Source organism: Protopterus annectens, chromosome 5.part1, assembly GCF_019279795.1.
Source record: "Protopterus annectens isolate FY-2018-M chromosome 5.part1, PAN1.0, whole genome shotgun sequence".
NCBI lineage: Eukaryota > Metazoa > Chordata > Ceratodontiformes > Protopteridae > Protopterus > Protopterus annectens.
The window spans coordinates 311,738,791-311,757,750 of record NC_056736.1 but is presented as its reverse complement, the minus strand read 5'-3'; the positions used below and the strand labels follow the sequence as shown (position 1 = coordinate 311,757,750).

Below are 18,960 nucleotides of genomic sequence, written 5' to 3'. Positions count from 1 at the left end.
AGACCAGCATTGGGTTAATTAACTGACAGGCAAGTGCTGGAAATTGAGGATAGGGGGATAGGTACTCAGAAATGTGTCAGCTGAAGATGGTATAATGACTGGACAGACCTGCTCAGGACATGAAGCTCACATCAGTTCATGTTCCCCTGAGAAAGCACTCCTGGACCATTGAGGAAAGATCTCATCAGACAATGAACACCTGTCTGAAGTTCAATATCTGGAATTGTTCTGTGAGCGCTGATGGTATGGGAGGCCCTAGAAGACTCTCCTAAGTATGATCAATAATTCCTGCTCACACTAGAAAGATGAGTCTTTGGTTGCAAGTGCCACCACCAACCGCAAGCCAGTAGACTATCTACTGCTCAACAGTGCAGGCCTGTCAACTGAAAGCTCTAGTTGCTCAAAAATGGGGGGGGGGGTGCTGATACCCCGCAATGCACTGCTTAAGATGGCTGCTTGAGGATGCATCTCTCCCAAGCCTCTTATGATCCACCAAAGGGGAGGGCAAACACAAGACTGACCCCTCACCCTTTGAGGGAGAGCTGGCAACATGTGATGACTACAAGGCCTTCTCAGAACTGGCCTTACCTTCAGTAGGATGCAAATGCCATCTGTCCCCCATATCAACTGACTGCTCTGTCACCAGTATGGGAATGCCAAAGAGATCCTTCTGCTGATTTTTGCAATCGACACTCAATGGGTGACATCTTGCAAGACGTAAATTTGCCTAGATGTTTTCCAGTCTCTATTTTTGGATGTTCTTGTTAATAAGCACTTATGACAGGGCTTGAAACCATGCTCTTCCCCAAGCAGTAGATGTGTTAATGTGGTCTTCGCACATAATTTAGTAGTCATATATGCACTTTGTTGGTTTATATGAGTCAGGTCATATTTTCTAGGAATTGAACATGAGGACTTTTTTATGATGAACTTAAGGGCTGAAATTCAAAATGTTTCATAAGCAAAAGAGGAACACTGAGCTTAGATGATATGCATATTATCTTAGCCTGGTGTGCTATACCTCCTAGGGTATGATGGATGTACTTTTACCTCCGTGATTAGGAATAATACAGAAAACAAATCAGCCCTGGGGACTACGGAAGAGGAAACTAGGAGGAAATCTCAACAGTTATCTCATTCCAGTGGGCGCCAAAGTTTCTAAAAGTTTCAGCTATAAAGTAAATTAACCGTGAAGGCAAAATGGGGAAAAGTCACTTAGTGGAAAATAAATCGGAAGAGGATTTATTAATTTTATTTATTTATTCATTCATTCATTCACACTTGTTTAACCAGGTAGTGTCCAACTGGGCAAGTAGCCCGTTTTCAGTGGAGACCTGGGAAGAAAAGCTCCAGAACAGTAACAATTAGTTAACAGTCCAAGTAGTCATGAACACAAACATTAGCAAAAAAGCAATTAACAAAGTTACAAAGAGACAATTAGTCATGGAAAACACACATTAATAATATAATACAGAGACATACATAATCTAACAGATAATAAGCATGAGATTATAAGCACCAGCTGCTTAAATGTGCTGAAGAGAGGTACATGAGAAAGGGAGTTGGAAGTAATAGGAGAAAGAAACTAGCCAGAAGCAATACAGAGGCAGAGACAGTTGCTATTGAGATAATATTTTAGGCTTTTTTAAATGAGGACATACTGGGATTGTCTTGGATGTGCTGAGGAAGAGCATTCCAGTCCTTAGCTATTTTACAGGAATAGAGGGAGTCACAATGATAGTTGTGAGACTGAGTAACTTTTGGCATTAGTCTATAGGAAGATCTAAGGGACCTGCAGCTTAAGTTAGGTTGGACCAAGCATGAAAGTGCAGGGATGTTACTGGGGTTGTGTAGGACAACCATATGGGCAAAGGTAGGTTGGTTTAGTGTTAACAGGTTGGAGAGTTCCAGCCAGTTGAGTTGTTGAAGAATGAAGCAATGATGAGCTTTATGAAGTTGATTGGCAGCAAACTTAGCTATTTTGTTATAGCAGGACTCTAGGTTATTAAGGTCAGCCTTATGTAGGTTGGTGAAGATATGTAAGCAGTAGAGTAGGGTAGATAGTAAGTGAGATCTAGGTATGATTAGTCCGGCTTGGTGTGTAAGGTACGGTTTGGCCCTATAAAGAATTCCAAGTTTGGTGCAGACTTTTTTGATCGTTAGGGAGATGTGTTTATCAAATTTTAGTCTATCATCTATAGTAGCTCCTAGGAGCTTGGTCTGATTACCAAGTTCAACGTTTGTACCATTAGAAGAGTGAATAGTGAGAGAGATAGTGAGATAAGCTTGGATGACTTGTTTGTGAAAATCATTGACTTAGTCTTGTTTGGGTTTAGAATAAGTTGGTAGTTGGAGAGGTAATTTTCAACGTCCAAGAAGGAATTTTTCCAGTTTTGTGTTGAAGTTCTTGGCCGGGAAAGGCTGAGCAGATAAGACAGGAATCGTCTGCATATTAGATGATGATAGGGGCAATTTGGGTGGCGGAATTTAGGCTTTGGTAAATATGACAAAGAAGAGGGGACCAAATATGGATCCTTGGGATACCCCAGTGGATACTGGTAGTAGCAGGGAGAGTTTGTTCTCCCATTTTGTAGCCTGTTGTCAGTTAGACAGATAGCTGTGGAACCATGTTAGGGAAGATGAATTTAGATTATATGTTACAAGTTTGTTAAATAGCAGTTGGTGGGATACTGTATCAAAGGCTTTTGACATATCCAGGAAAATTGCTGAGACTAGCTGTCCTTGACTTCTGAGGTGATATATAATATAAAAAAGGTCATTAGTGTTGTGTCTGTACTATGCTTAGGTCTGAAGCCGTGCTGAGAGCTGGATAGTAGGTTGTTAGTTGTGAGGTGTGTGAAAAACTGAGGGGCTGCCAGCCCAGCTAGATAGGATTTTGTAAATAATTCTATGTCACTGTAAATATTAATATGCTCCACAGGCTTGTTTGACAAATGTAAAGAAAATGTGTTATGTGCTGAACTTCAAAAATGTAACAACGCTGCACTCTGAAGAAAGCTGATAAGTAAAGAATTTTACAACTGTGTGTGATCTCAAGCTCGGAGACATGATGTCTGCAGCTGGAAATTCTTTCTATTATCCTAAGACAGAGAGAATTACTAGATTTCACATGTAAAGTGTAGTTTATTGCTGTGGCGTCCTGGCAGCTGTAAGATCACAAGGAAATGTTAAATTTTAAGTTCTGTGAGCATGGGAACTTAAGTAGTGGCAAGAATGATGTAATCTGAAATGACTCAGCAGTAATGTGTATTATCAATTCAAGGACTATCTCAGAAAGAAAGAGCAGCATTTTTTATTTGCGTCTGAACCTGAACACATCAGCTCACCAGCAATTGCTTGCTCTGTAAGTAAAATATTTAGAACAGTGATTTCTCTTAGAGATAGATAGGAATATAGCCAGATTAGTGTACATGTTTTCTATATTTATGTGAGACTATCCTACAATGTTGTTTTAAAGTATTTTCTGTGATTTCTGTACTCTACTGTCACTGTGTTGAATACATGAGTATTGTCTTGTGTTTTTATTATTTATTATTAAATATTTTTAAACCTTTTAACTGTGGCTGTTTTATGTAGAGATAATTTAAATTCTTAGAGTACTTGCATGTATTTGGTGAGACTATTCAAGCCACTCCAATAGCCTTGCTGTTCGTCACACTTACTATTTAGATAATAACAACACTGCACAGTAGAATTGGACACCCTTTGGTAAGGGTCTTTAGAGTAGCTGATGAGAGTAGTTGGTGGCAGTGATTACTACCTTATAGCCTGGGCAGAAGGGGGCATAGTTAGTAAACCTTTGCCAGCCTTCCCCAGAAGTGTCTGTGTGTTTGTAAATAAATCAAATCTGAAAGTGTGTGTGTGTGTGTGTGTGTGTGTGTGTGTGTGTGTGTGTGTGTGTGTGTGTGTGTGTGTGTGTGTGTGTGTGTGTGTGTGTGTGTGTGTGTGTGTGTCAGCTACTTGGGCAGGGACATGGAACACTGGCTGGACAGAGAGGGTACTGGAGGTTTTGGCTTGACTATTCGGCTGAGATCTGAACCCTATACTGTTCTGACATAGAGCAATTGATCAAAATGTATATGGGGTAGGCAATGGATGGAGCAGCTACGTTTAAAAATTCATTAGGTAGTTGGGTGGCAGCAAGACAGCAGGGTTTTAGTTTAATTAGGAGTTTTTTTATGCAAGTAGTTTGAATAGGTTTAAAGGAGAAAGAGTCTGTGTTCTCTGTGGTAGGGAAGGGGACTGTGAGTGGCAGGTTTGGTATGCTGTCTAGGAGGGAGGTGATGGAGTTGATAAAGTGAGAGTTAAACTGTTAGGCTAAGGCCTCAGAGGTATTAGATGTGGAGGGAGCAGGGGTGAAGGTTTTATCAGGGTTAAGGAGGTGGTTGACATTTTGCCAGAACTTATGTGGGTTGTGCTGGTGCTTTTGTTGGCAGGTTTTGAAAGTTTTTTTTTTTTTTTTTTTTTTATAACTTTGACGACTTTTTTCTTAGCTTGGTTTCTTAGTTGCTGATACAGGGTGAAATCACTTTTGCCTTTGGTGGTATAATATAGTGACCTGGCTCTATCTCTTTGTTTAATTAGAAGTTTAGTATCATTAGATAGCCATGGTAATTGTTTGTCTTTTGTGGCGTGCTTTCCTGGTGGGGGGTAAGATTATTTAAGATGTCAAGGAATTTGTTGTTGAAGTATTCCACTGTAAGGTCTACTTGTAGATTTTTTAATGGAGACCAATCACAATGCTGAAGCACTAGATTAAATGTGTCAGGGGAGAAGTTTTTCTCGTTACGGGTTTCAAAAGAAATGCAGGTTTGGATTTGAATTATTTTCCTGACTAGAAATGTAGGGGCATGGTCACTTAGTGTGACTGGCAGACAGACAGCTTGGTAGCCCAGGTTAGGCTTGTTGGTTAATATGCAGTCAAGTAATGACTGTTTTTTGGAATGTTTGTCAGTGCGAGTGGGACAGCGTATAGTTTGGGTAAAATTGTATAGGTTAATAAAGTTGGTAGGGCAGTTACAGGAGCAGGAGAGCCAGTCAAGGTTAAAGTCACCTAGGATGATAGTTTCTTGGCTGAAAGAGGAAGCAGACCAAGCGATGAGGGATTCCATGCTGGGAAAGTTGTTATCTGGGGACAGGTAGGTGGCTATGACATTAATGGCTTTGTGAGGATTTATATGTAGGCGTGTAATTAGAATTTCAGCAATATATTGCAATTTATTTCTACTTTATGAACAGCCACTGTGTCGTTGACAATATCAAGATCTATGCATGGGTATCTGGATGTTCCCAATAAGGACTACATGGAATTATAGGTTCATAGGTGTTTACTAGGCTAACGACCACAAGGGCCTTTTTAAGGCTAGCCATGCATCCCAAATCTCTGACGAGTTCTGATACCCTTTAAGTGTAAGCATGGGCCTGAGAGATAAACCATTTACAGGATACCTCTGTTCTTGAAATGCCTCCTGCTATCTAGAAGTTGAGTGATACCTGCTAACTGAGAATGACTAAAGAATGAGCTACCAAAACACTAAATAAAAATGTAGACAGTTCATCTCACAAAACTAAATTTAAGGAACAGTAACTATACCTTTCAACTTAGAAGCAGAACAGACTGGTATTACTGCTGTTGGCGTGCTCTGTTCTCTGACTTTGGTTTCAATTTTATGGCTGAGTTGAGACCAAATTTGCTGAATTTCTGGTGTTTTCTTGGCTTTTTCTTTTCTTTGAGATCGTATTGTTGTTAAGACATCATTTAAATGATTTTTGGAAATACCACGAATATCCTATAAAATGAGAGAAACACAAAGCTTTAAATTTGTTTCAGGGGAAAAAAATCACAGAATTTTAGGCTTTTGTAACTACTAATTGTTTAAAAAGTATGGTTCCAAATTAAAAAAAAAAAAAAAAAAACTAAAATGATATAAAAAAGTTCTTGCTGCACTTTAGGTAGTATAAATCAGTTCAAGACTACCTCCCCTTGCAACCTGAGTTAAAATAAGAATGCTGTACATAAAAACAACATAAAGACAGAATGCTGCTTATAATCATTTTCTGTAAAAGCCTTTTAAGAAGAATCACACAAAATTTAACAGTTTGGATGCTTAGCACTATTTCTTAGCTTATAAGTATAACTCAGTTCTTACCTGGCTTCATTTACATACTTACCATATGTCATCAACTTAGGCACACAAAATGGCTGCCATGCCTTCTAAATGGTAATGCCAACAGAGTGTCACTATTCTTCAGCAGTAATATAACCTACATAATAACCTGATTAATTACTTGTTAGCCAGGTACCTGGATGTGCACCGCTGACTCTTTTAAGTCACAACAGCACAAGGCAACAAAAACAAAGGACACAGAATATGCAGTGAAAATTGATATGGAGAGTTGTGTGTAGGATGGTTCATAAATTGGTATCTCAAACTAGGGAATTTGCAACTGCTGCACATAATAGATTGCAAGTTTCATAGTCAAGGGCATCTTACAGACAGTTCTTTAAAACAATGAAGCTAAAAGGCTGTTCCAATGAGTACTACATTTTTATTTTATTGGGATCTTTCTTGAGTATTATGAAGAAATGAAAGTTGGTCTTTGAGTACTGAAAAACAATAACTGCAACAAGATACTTGTGAGATTGAGTACTAAAACACAGAACTGTTTTTTTTTTTTTTTTTGGTTACTGAAAGCCAGTTGGCCTCAAATTAGAAGTTATGTACCTACATTAACGTTCCATGTTAGTTGTCTTCTCTCACCTTCTTTCTTGCTGGATGGGTTCGGAGCCGATCCTCGGCTCCGACTCGGCACTTGCTAAGCTCAAGAGCTAATTTTACCAGCTCGAGGCAACCCTATATCCCATGATGCAAGGCGGAGATTACTCAGATCTCATTTGGTAGCTAAAGAAATAGCAGTATTTTCTTCCAACATAGGAGGAAGAAATAAAATACTAAATAACATCATGAACCTGTAGAAAAAATCCACATAACCTAGCGAAACTTGGAGTTGAGCAGATAGAAAAAGGTAAAAACCTCTTAATAGAGGATGAATAATCTTCTCGGTCTGACCAGGCTAGGGGGAAGGAGGGCGGGACGCAAGAAAGAAGGCGAGAGAAGACAACTAACATGGAACGTTATGGTAGGTACATAATTCTAAATGTTAAGTTGTCAATCTCGCCTTCATTCTTGCTGGATGGGACCGCGTCCCTAGCACCTCATTCCTGGGTGGCTCAATGGAACAGACTCTTGAGAACGGTGGAACCAAAATTTGCTCTGTCTCTGGAGACCAAATCTAGTTTGTAATGTGAGACAAATGTATGAGGAGAGGCCCATGTGGCTGCTGCACAAATAGTGTCTATTGGAAGTCTAGCTTGAAAGGCTGTAGATGTAGCTAGAGCTCTGGTAGAATGGGCTTTTGGGATAGAAACCAATTCTTTGCCCCTGAGCTGATAAATGTAAGTGATCAAGGAAGACAGCCACCTAGATAAAGTTACCTTAGAAACTGGAAGGCCTTTCCTGTTCTCTGCATAGGAAAGAAAAAGTTGATCAGACTTCCTAGAATTTTTTGTCTTATCTAGATAATATCTCAGCTGACGGTGAACATCGAGATAATGTAGCTTTTGTTCAGCTCTATCAGAATAATTCGGGAAAAATACTGGAAGATCAATGGACTGATTTAGGTTAGTCTGAGATGCCACCTTTGGTAAGAAAGAAGGATTAGTTCTTAAGGATACCCTATCTTTGTGAAATATTAGATAGGGAGGACGAACACAGAGAGCATGAAGCTCAGATACTCTCCTGGCAGATGTAATGGCAACTAGAAAAAGTGTCTTCCAAGAAAGCAATTTCAAGGAACAGGCAGCTGCAGGTTCGAACGGGGGAAGAATCAAAGATGTTAAAACTAAATTTAGATCCCACTGTGGTGGGGGGTCTCTAATTAGAGGTTTCAATAAAAAGATACCTCGAAGGAATGCCTTGCAAAGTTTATGTGACATGATGTTGTGGTCCAAAAAGCCTATGTGAAAATTTGAAATGGCTGCCAGTTGAACTTTCACTGTGGAAGAAGAGGATCCTGAATTAAAAATGCCAGCTAGGAAGTCCAATACCGAATGAATTGGAGCAGTATAGGGGTCTATGTTCCTAGCTTCTGCCCAGAAAGAGAAACGTCGCCATTTACTAGTGTAGATCTTTCTGGTCGAAGATTTTAGGGAAGCTACTATGATATCCCGAACAGGATTAGAAATCATAGGAAGCCTGGCTAAGGATGGAAGTGGAGCAACCAAGCAGTGAGGTTGAGAGAGGGTATGGATTGGTGCAGGTGACCCGACTGGTGGGTCAGAAGATCTGGAACCGGGTCCAGATGCCATGGCTGTACCAAGAGGTAACAATGTAGGAACGGAAACCATATCTGTCGAGGCCAATAAGGGGCAATGAGAATCAGTTTGGCTCTCAAGGCGGTTGCTTTCTGAATTAGCTGAGGTATCAGCGGAAAAGGAGGAAAGGCATAAAGAAGTCCCCGGGGCCAATCTTGGGTTAGAGCGTCTCTGGGGGGATGGCCTGGAAGGGGGAAGAGAGAGAAGAAGTCTGGGCATTTGCTGTTTTGAGGTGTAGCGAAAAGGTCGCAGCAAGGAATTCCCCACTTCTGAAAAATCTCTTCCGTCACTGACTGTTTGAGAGACCACTCGTGAGGCATGAGAATAGCTCTGCTCAATCTGTCCACTATGATGTTGGATTTCCCGGGGATGTGCGTTGCTATCAGAAACCGATGAGAGGAGATCGCCCATTGCCAGAGTCTGAGAGCCTCTCGACATAGTGGATAGGACTTGGTTCCGCCCTGTTTGTTTATGTACCAAACTACGGACATATTGTCCGTTTGAACTGCAATTGTTCCCTGAGGAAGAGAGTCGTTGAGGGCTTGCAACGTTAAAAGCACTGCTCTCATCTCCAGAACATTTATGTGCAGATGGTACTCGTAAGGTTGCCAAGTGCCATGGACCATTCTGCCCTGATAATGCCCCCCCCACCCGATCAGGGAGGCGTCCGATATAACCGTGGCAACTGGGGCAAGAGGAACAAATGGTCTGCCTTGGTGGATTTGAGGGGACGATACCCCCCAAGTCAGCTGTCTTTTGCAAGTTGGGGTTACTATGATCCGGTGACGCATGGGAAGTTGTTGAAAAGACCATTGAGTGAATAGCATCCATTGTAGTAGCCGCATGTAAAAGCGGGCAAGAGGAAGAAGTGTTATGGCGGCCGCCATAAGACCCAGAACTTTTAGAGCAAATCTGGCCTGAATTTTGTTGCTGAATAGAATCACTTGGACGTGTTTTTGAATGTCCAAGATCCTCTGGTCTGTCAACTTTGCAGAAAGTTGTACGGTGTCCAAATTTGCGCCTATAAATGTAATATATTGACAAGGCGACAAGGCAGATTTTTCGAAGTTTATAGAAATTCCTAACCCTCTGCAGGTGTGAATGGTGTAATTTCTGGCTTGGAGAAGCTGATGCCTGGTGGTGGCAGTGAGGAGCCAGTCGTCTAGATATGGAAACACCTGGAATCCTTGACGTCTCAGGTGAGCCGTAACCACTGCCATGCATTTGGTAAACACTCTGGGGGCTGTAGTGAGTCCAAAGGGCAGGGTCCTGAATTGGAAGTGACTGGTCCCCAGCCGAAAGCGGAGAAATCTTCTGGAGCGTCTATGAATTTTTATGTGATAGTACGCATCCTGAAGATCTAGTGAGCACATCCAATTGTCCTTGCCCAGAAAGGGCAGAATGGACTGGAGCGTGACCATCCGGAATCTTGATTTCTTTACAAACTTGTTGAGTTTGCTCAGATCTAATATTGGTCTCCAGTCCCCTGTCTTTTGGAACTAAAAGAACCTTGAGTAGATTCGGATCCTAATTGGTCTGCCAAGACTGGCTGGATGGCTCTTTTTACTAGCAGTTTTGATATTTCTAGTACTGCTAGTTCCCTTAGACCGGGTGGAACGTCTGGAAGGGTTCTTTTTTGTTGAATTGGGGTTTGAATAAAGGGAATTTTGTAACCCTCGGATATAATTGACTGTACCCATTTGTCTTGAGAGGGAAAGCCAGGCTATTGGGTACAGCGACAATTTTCCCGACTGCCTCCGGGCGGACAATCGGGCAACATCTCAGGGATGCTGGAAGGGTTTGTCAGAAAGAGGCTCTCTGCTACCCTGATTCTGCAGACCCCCTCTGCCCCTAGGGCGTCTATTGTTGTTACCCCCTCTGCCTCTGGGGGTAAACTGACTTCGTGTGTCAGGCGTGACTCCTTGAGATTTGCGGAACCACATTTTTCCTCCCTTCTGTCCTTTGGGGTAAGGTCTAGAAGGGGCGGAGAAACGGACTCCTACGGCAGAAAGAGTCTTGCCCTCTTGCTCGCATCTAGCCAAAGTGTCTTTCACTTGAGGACCGAACAAGGTCGAGCCATCAAAAGGGGAGTTTGTGAAAGACGCCTTGAAGGGGTCTGCAAAATTACAAAGCCGCATCCAGGACTGACGCCTTAAAGCCACTCCTGTGCCTGCGGCCCTACTCGCTCCATCGGCTGCATAAGAAATGAGCCGCATGGAGGAGTTAGTAATGGAGTTAAGGATTCCTAGCTGTGAGGTAATCTTATCCTGAGACCCAGCAGCTGACGGATCCTGTAAAACTTCCCCCAACTCTTTAAGCACATCTCTTTGGAGGCGGGTGAAGTGGCATAGGTAGTTCAGCGATCTCATGGCAAAAGTCGCTGAAGAAAAAATCCGCTTACCGTACCTGTCCATAGTCCTAGAATCCTTATTAGGAGGATGAACAGGTACTGAAGGATCAGCTAATTCCTTCTTGGTGGCAGCAGCCACCACCATGGCATCAACTGGGACACCTTTGTTAAGTATTGTCTATCTTGTGGAGCTGTAATAAATTTTGAGGGTCTCCTGGGGGTAGGTTCCACGAACTGAGCCATCCACGCCCGAGCCACTACTCCCATGAGAGGGTTGAAAGGCGGAGACACCCAGGAGGTGGAGGGTCGAGATCCGAACGCTTCCAGGTATACTGACTCGTCCTCGGAGGGATTAAGGGAGGGCCAGTTCCCCTCTGTTTAAGGATTTCAAGGATGTCTGAAAATGAGACATCCTCAGAGGAGGACCTTGGGGACCCCTCCGACTCATCCAAGTCAGTATCTGATGTAGTAGACTCAGGGAGTCTACATGTTTCCTCTTACATGTCCTCTTCCGGGGGTTCTCCTGACGGATCAGGAGAAGCCTCGGAAGAGGAAGATATTCCAATGGGAAACCTGAGGCGTTGGATCTCTGGGTCCGGGAGCAAGAGAGTGAGAAGAGACGCCAGCAGGCACTGTAGTGGGAGGAGCTGATGGAACCGTCCGCTGACTAAGCCCAGGGGCTAGTACACTCCTCATCACCTCGGCTCCCCACCAGAGAGACCAGAAGGCTCCCGCTCGAAGAGATAGGAACCCCAGGCCTCACCGATGGGAAGGCCCGAGGCAGATGTCGGGCCGAGCTCACCAATGCCGGGCTCCGAGAGGGAGAACAGGGTCGGACAAGGGTCCGATGCCACTCGCCCCCTCAAAAGTGAGAGTTAAACTGTTAGGCTAAGGCCTCAGAGGTATTAGATGTGGAGGGAGCAGGGGTGAAGGTTTTATCAGGGTTAAGGAGGTGGTTGACATTTTGCCAGAACTTATGTGGGTTGTGCTGGTGCTTTTGTTGGCAGGTTTTGAAAGTATTTTTTTTTTTTTTTTTTGAAAACTTTGACGACTTTTTTCTTAGCTTGGTTTCTTAGTTGCTGATACAGGGTGAAATCACTTTTGCCTTTGGTGGTATAATATAGTGACCTGGCTCTATCTCTTTGTTTAATTAGAAGTTTAGTATCACTAGATAGCCATGGTACTTGTTTGTCTTTTGTGGCGTGCTTTCCTGGTGGGGAGTAAGATTATTTAAGATGTCAAGGAATTTGTTGTTGAAGTATTCCACTGTAAGGTCTACTTGTAGATTTTTTAATGGAGACCAATCACAATGTTGAAGCACTAGATTAAATGTGTCAGGGGAGAAGTTTTTCTCGTTACGGGTTTCAAAAGGAATGCAGGTTTGGATTTGAATTATTTTCCTGACTAGAAATATAGGGGCATGTTCACTTAGTGTGACTGGCAGACAGCCAGCTTGGTAGCCCAGGTTAGGCTTGTTGGTTAATATCCAGTCAAGTAATGACTGTTTTTTGGAATGTTTGTCAGTGCGAGTGGGATAGCGTATAGTTTGGGTGAAATTGTATAGGTTAATAAAGTCGGTAGGGCAGTTACAGGAGCAGGAGAGCCAGTCAAGGTTAAAGTCACCTAGGATGATAGTTTCTTGGCTGAAAGAGGAAGCAGACCAAGCAATGAGGGACTCCATGCTGGGAAGGTTGTTATCTGGGGACAGGTAGGTGGCTATGACATTAATGGCTTTGTGAGAATTTATATGTAGGCGTGTAATTAGAATTTCAGCAATATACTGCAATTTATTTCTACTTTATGAACAGCCACTGTGTCGTTGACAATATCAAGATCTATGCATGGGTATCTGGATGTTCCCAATAAGGACTACATGGAATTATAGGTTCATAGGTGTTTACTAGGCTAACGACCACAAGGGCCTTTTTAAGGCTAGCCATGCATCCCAAATCTCTGACGAGTTCTGATACCCTTTAAGTGTAAGCATGGGCCTGAGAGATAAACCATTTACAGGATACCTCTGTTCTTGAAATGCCTCCTGCTATCTAGAAGTTGAGTGATACCTGCTAACTCAGAATGACTAAAGAATGAGCTACCAAAACACTAAATAAAAATGTAGACAGTTCATCTCACAAAACTAAATTTAAGGAACAGTAACTATACCTTTCAACTTAGAAGCAGAACAAACTGGTATTACTGCTGTTGGCGTGCTCTGTTCTCTGACTTTGGTTTCAATTTTATGGCTGAGCTGAGACCAAATTTGCTGAATTCCTGGTGTTTTCTTGGCCTTTTCTTTTCTTTGAGATCGTATTGTTGTTAAGACATCATTTAAATGATTTCTGGAAATACCACGAATATCCTATAAAATGAGAGAAACACAAAGCTTTAAAGATTTGTTTCAGGGGAAAAAAATCACAGAATTTTAGGCTTTTGTAACTACTAATTGTTTAAAAAGTATGGTTCCAAATTAAAAAAAAAAAACAAAAAACTAAAATTATATAAAAAAGTTCTTGCTGCACTTTAGGTAGTATAAATCCGTTCAAGACTACCTCCCCTTGCAACCTGAGTTAAAATAAGAATGCTGTACATAAAAACAACATAAAGACAGAATGCTGCTCATAATCATTTTCTGTAAAAGCCTTTTAAGAAGAATCACACAAAATGTAACAGTTTGGATGCTTAGCACTATTACTTAGCTTATAAGTATGACTCAGTTCTTACCTGGCTTCATTTACATACTTACCATATGTCATCATATGTCATCAACTTAGGCACACAAAATGGCTGCCATGCCTTCTACATGGTAATGCCAACAGAGTGGCACTATTCTTCAGCATTAATATAACCTACATAATAACCTGATTAATTACTTGTTAGCCAGGTACCTGGATATGCATCGCTGACTCTTTTAAGTCACAACAGCATAAGGCAACAAAAACAAAGGACACAGAATATGCAGTGAAAATTGATATGGAGAGTTGTGTGTAGGATGGTTCATAAATTGGTATCTCAAACTAGGGAATTTGCAACTGCTGCACATAATAGATTGCAAGTTTCATAGTCAAGGGCATCTTACAGACAGTTCTTTAAAACAATGAAGCTAAAAGGCTGTTCCAATGAGTGCTACATTTTTATTTTATTTGGATCTTTCTTGAGTATTATGAAGAAATGAAAGTTGGTCTTTGAGTACTGAAAAACAATAACTGCAACAAGATACTTGTGAGTTTGAGTACTAAAACACAGTATTGTTTTTTTTTTTTTTTGGTTACTGAAAGCCAGTTGGCCTCACACAGGAGTTATATACTGATTTTTTCTTGGTCCAGAGAGAGAACGAGAGAGAGACGTGAACTTACATACCATTTTCAGGAAAGTTAGTAGACATTGTGTTGCTTTGCTAAGCTCGTTGTAGTTAGAGAGAAGCTAATCATCTTCTGAAATATAAAGACCTTTACATACAGAGGGGTTTCTTCTTAGGCCAAAACTGTAGCTGTCTCACCTAGCACCAACACTACAAACTAGTGCCCTTCAACTCTAGAAGCACAAAAAAATTATTTGCTTTTAAAAGCTGTAGCAAGTCACTTGCTACATTTGCAGCAACAGGCTTGCTACAACTTATACCACACAAGAAGCTGTGAAAACAAGCACTACAATTCTTTCTTTGCTGCTTTTTTTAAGCAGTATTTAAATTGCTGGTACAGAAAGGAATGCCAATACTTGCACTACTGCCTACCAAATGTGTCTGCAGATTGCACACCCTAATACCATGCAGCCCCCTTTGCCCCACCATCACTACACTACCTCAGATGTCCACAGCTGGGAATGACAAATACATTACATTTTTAAAAACACACCTTTAAAGGCATGTTTTGACCAACAACCTTGCTGTGCTTGTGCACAAGTACACAAGGTATGTGACATTACAGCAGATCATTGACAGACACAGACACACACACACACACACACACACACACACACACACACACACACACACACACACACACACACACTTGTAGCTGACAAAAATGTTAGACATATCCCTTACTACTAATATCTAGCCTCTCAATGGCAAAATCTTCCTAGCAACTATGTCCTCACATACTACCTTCAGCCATTTTACTGACTTCAGTGACACTCATGTGCATTATAAGCACTGGGTCTTACACCCCAAGCACAAACTTCAGTTGACCATGTTTGTGAGCCACAGAACACAAACTAATCAAATGCAAACATGGACTGACAGAGTAAGACCATTCTTGAATCTGCCCATTATTTTTGCAGAATATCCTGACCCGGCAGCAGACAAATGTGAGACAGAAGGAGGACATTATGAACTAGTGAGGTAAAAGTTTTTTTTTGAAGTTGTTACTAGAGATGAGGAAGATACTCTAACAGCTTATCTTCCAGAATGAAATGCTAAGCAGTTAATCATAAGAAATGAGTACTTTTACCTCATCTCTAATTAGCATCAGTATAAAATACCCCAGCAACACATGAGGACCCAGTTTAAGTCTTCTTTGGTCTACAACTTGCTCAACTACCCTTGGCTGCTCCTCCTTGGGATTTATTTCTTGGAGTTCAAACTACAGTTAAGGGTTTATGGCTGACCAAGTCTGTAGATTACTGTAAACTTGGATCAACCATAAACCCCCCAGAGGACTCTAAGTTCCTCACAGAGGCCTTTCCCAAACCAATAGATGTGTCAAAACCATGGACTAAAACTAAATGCCAAGAAATGCACAATAATATCCTTCATCAAGCAAGAAGTGGCTTATAACTATCACAGTGACAACACTCCCCTGAAAACTGATCCAGTAGTTAGGGAGCTGGGAATCTGTATAGACAATAAACTGTCCTCTGATCACCATCTATACACTATTGTAAGAAAGTCCTTTTTTATTCCACAACTTCTTACTAATGGTATGGTGCCTCCATCTGGAGATGCAATCATTCCATTGTATTCTGCACTCATCAGGCTGATCAATAAATATAATATGTCCCCTTTGGTGTGCAACTGTCCAAACATTTAATACAACTTGAATGCACACAAAGCTTTCTTACTAAGACAACAAAGGGCCTAAATCATAAAAACTATGTGGACTGTCTCAAAGCCTTGTCCTTCTTCTCACAGCCTCAACAGACCACATTCTGTCAAAGCAACTGCACATTCGCAAGTCCAATGGGAGCATAAATACCTGCTCAAGAAATCTAAATCTCTTTTGCAACACAAACAGAAAAAGAAGTTATGTACTTACCATAATATTCCATGTTTCTTGTCCATGATCTCACCTTCATTCTTGCTGGTTGGGTTCGGAACCGAGCATCGGTTCAGACTCAGCCACATATTATAGCTAGAGAGATTTCACTGGCTCGAGGCTATAACCTATCCAAATATGCCTAGCGGTTGTTCCCCAGATCTCGTTTGAGAAACTAATCACTAAGCTATGCCAATCAGTAAATAACTGTAACAGATGCGCTGCCCAAAGAAAAATTCTTAAAGGCATGAAGGGAATCAGGCAATGACAGCCAATTTTGTAATTTCCTCTCGATCCTTCAGGAAGGGGGAAGGGAGGGTGGGATGCAAGAATGAAGGCAAGATCATGGACAACAAACATGGAACATTATGGTAAGTACATAACTTCTTTATGTTGTGTTGTCCTATCTCGCCTTCATTCTTGATGGTTGGGACAGCATCCCAAGCACCTTCTTTCTTGGGCGGCTCAAGGGAATAAACTCTTCAGAACAGTGGAAGCAAAGGATGCCCTGTTCCGGGAGGCCACATCTACTTTGTAATGAGTGATAAAGGTATGCGGGTTGACCCATGTAGCAGCAGAGCAGACTGAATCCAAAGGGAGTCTAGCTTGAAAGGCAGTGGACATGACATGGACATAGCTCTAGTTGAATGTCCCTTATTTTTTTCTGGCAGCTGCTTATTCTGAGAGCTATAGACACAAGTGATGGTATCTGTATGACCTTTGAAACTGAAGTACCTTTCCCACTTTCTGTAAAGGACACAAAGAGTTGGTCCGATCTTCTTCTAAAGTCTTTGGTTCTATGCAAGTAAAAACATAGCTGTCTATGTACATCCAACTGGTGAAGCTTGTATTCTACCTTGTTGCCATGATTAGGGAAAACTACGGGCAACTCAATAGACTGATTCAGATTGGCCTCAGAGCAAACTTTCAGTAGAAAGGATGGATTTGTTCTGAGTGGAAACTCTGTCTTTGTGAAAAATCAGATGGGGGGGGGCAGATAGAAAGAACTTGGAGTTCTGAAACTCTCCTAGCAGAGGTAATGGCTATCAAGAAAATTGTCTTCCAAGTCAAAAACTTCAGAGAACAAGAGGAGGCTAGTTCGAATGGAGGAAGAGTCAAGGACAATAACACCAAATTTTAAGGTCCCACGGGGGTGGTGGTTCCCTTAAAGGGGGTCTTAACAGGAATGTGCTTCTGAGAAAAGCTTTGCATAGTTTATGGGACATTACATTAGAACTCATATCTCCTACATGGTAGTTAGATATGGCAGCCAATTGTACTCGTATCATGGCTGCCGCTGCACCATGATTAAAAGTTTCTGTTAAAAATTCCAGGATAGCAGATATATGAGCTGTAAAGGGATCTATGTGATTTTTGTCAGCCCACCAAGAAAATCTTTTCCATTTGCTTGCATAGAGTTTCCTGGTTGTATTCTTGTGCAACGAAACCAGACTTTTTGCACTGCCGGTGATAGTTCTGGAAGACTGGCTAGGATGGGAAGTGGAGTAGCCAAGCTGTCAGCTTGAGGCTTTGAAGCGAGGGGTGAGCGTTCCTGACTGATGAGTTAGGAGATCTGGTACTGGGTCCAGAATCCAAGGGTCCTATTGAAGATGAGGCCAAAGAAAGGGGAACTATATCTGACGAGGCCAGTAAGGGGCTATGAGAATTAGCCTGCGACTCAACAATCTGGCTTTCTGGAGAACCTTGGGGATTAATGGAAATGGGGGAAAAGACATATAGAAGTCCTGGGGGCTAATCGTAAGTGCATCACTTGGTGACTCCCCTGGAGGGGGAATTAGGGCAAAGTAGTTGCTACATTTGGAATTGATGGGCGTGACAAAAAGGTCGCAGCAAAGCTGGCCCTACCTGCGAAAAATTTGGTTCACAAATTCCTGATTCAGGGACAAATCATGCGTCATTAGAATAGCTCTGCTCAGCTTATCTGCTATTATGTTGGATTTCCCCGGAATGTGCGTTGCAGTCAGAAAGCAGTGAGAAGAAATCTCCCACTGCCAAACTCTATGAGCCTCCTGACAGAGGGGATATGATCTGGTCCCCCCTTGTTTGTTGATGTACCATACCACTGACATATTGTCTGTTTACACTGCAATAGTTCCTATTGGAAGAGAGTTCTGAAATGCTTGCAACACCAGAAGCACCACCCTCAGCTCTAGGACATTGATGTGCAAGTGGTATTCGTGTTCCTGCCAGATCCCTTGGACAGTCTGTCCCAGGTAATGCCCCCCCCACCCTATCTGGGAAGCATCCGTGATCACTGTAGCTACAGGTTGGGGGAGAACAAATGGTCTGCCTATCGTTACCTGAGTGGACTGAAGCCACCATTGTAAGTCCCTCTTGCAGGTGTTTGTAATGAGAATCGTGTGTGACAAGGGCAACTCCTGCATGGACCACTGAGCGAAGAGTACCCATTGTAATATTCTCATGTGAAGATGTGCTAGTGGAACTAGTGTTATTGCAGCTGCCATTGAACCCAGGACCCTAAGGACAAATCTTGCTTGTACTTTTTTCTTCCTGAGCAATATCGACAGTTGCGGGCGTAACATTTGAACTCTTTTGTGTGGAAATTTTGCCACCATGTCTTTTGTGTTTAAGTCTACCCCTATAAAGCTAATACGCTGTGATGGCAACAAGGCAGATTTTCCTAAATTTATAGTAATGCCCAGCTCTGAGCAGAGATGAATGGTGGTGTCTCTTGTCCTTGTTAGTAGATGCTTGGTGGTTGTGGTCAGGAGCCAGTCGCGTAAGTATAGAAACAACAGGAATCCATGACACCTAAGGTGAGCCGTAACTACTGCCATACATTTGGTAAACACTCTGGGGGCTGTAGTGAGACCAAAGGGAAGAGGTCTGAAATGGTAATGACTGGCTCCCACCCAGCAGTGTAAATATCTTCTGGATCACCTGTCCATCTTGATGTGGAAGTATGCATCCTGAAGATCTAT

The 18,960-nt window shown here is 42.0% G+C and overlaps 1 protein-coding gene across 3 annotated transcripts in view; it reads right to left on the bottom strand.

The window, feature by feature from the left end:
- The window catches only part of DZIP1 (DAZ interacting zinc finger protein 1), a 1,252,063-nt gene that overhangs the window by 390,327 nt on the left and 842,776 nt on the right, over window positions 1-18,960 (bottom strand). For 2 of the 3 annotated variants that reach the window (XM_044072990.1, XM_044072992.1), the window contains exon 14: window positions 12,909-13,104. In XM_044072990.1, the coding sequence (XP_043928925.1) occupies window positions 12,909-13,104 (196 nt within the window). Of the gene's footprint in view, window positions 1-5,614; window positions 5,811-12,908; window positions 13,105-18,960 lie in introns of all 3 variants that reach the window. The other variant, XM_044072991.1, reaches the window with a different exon arrangement.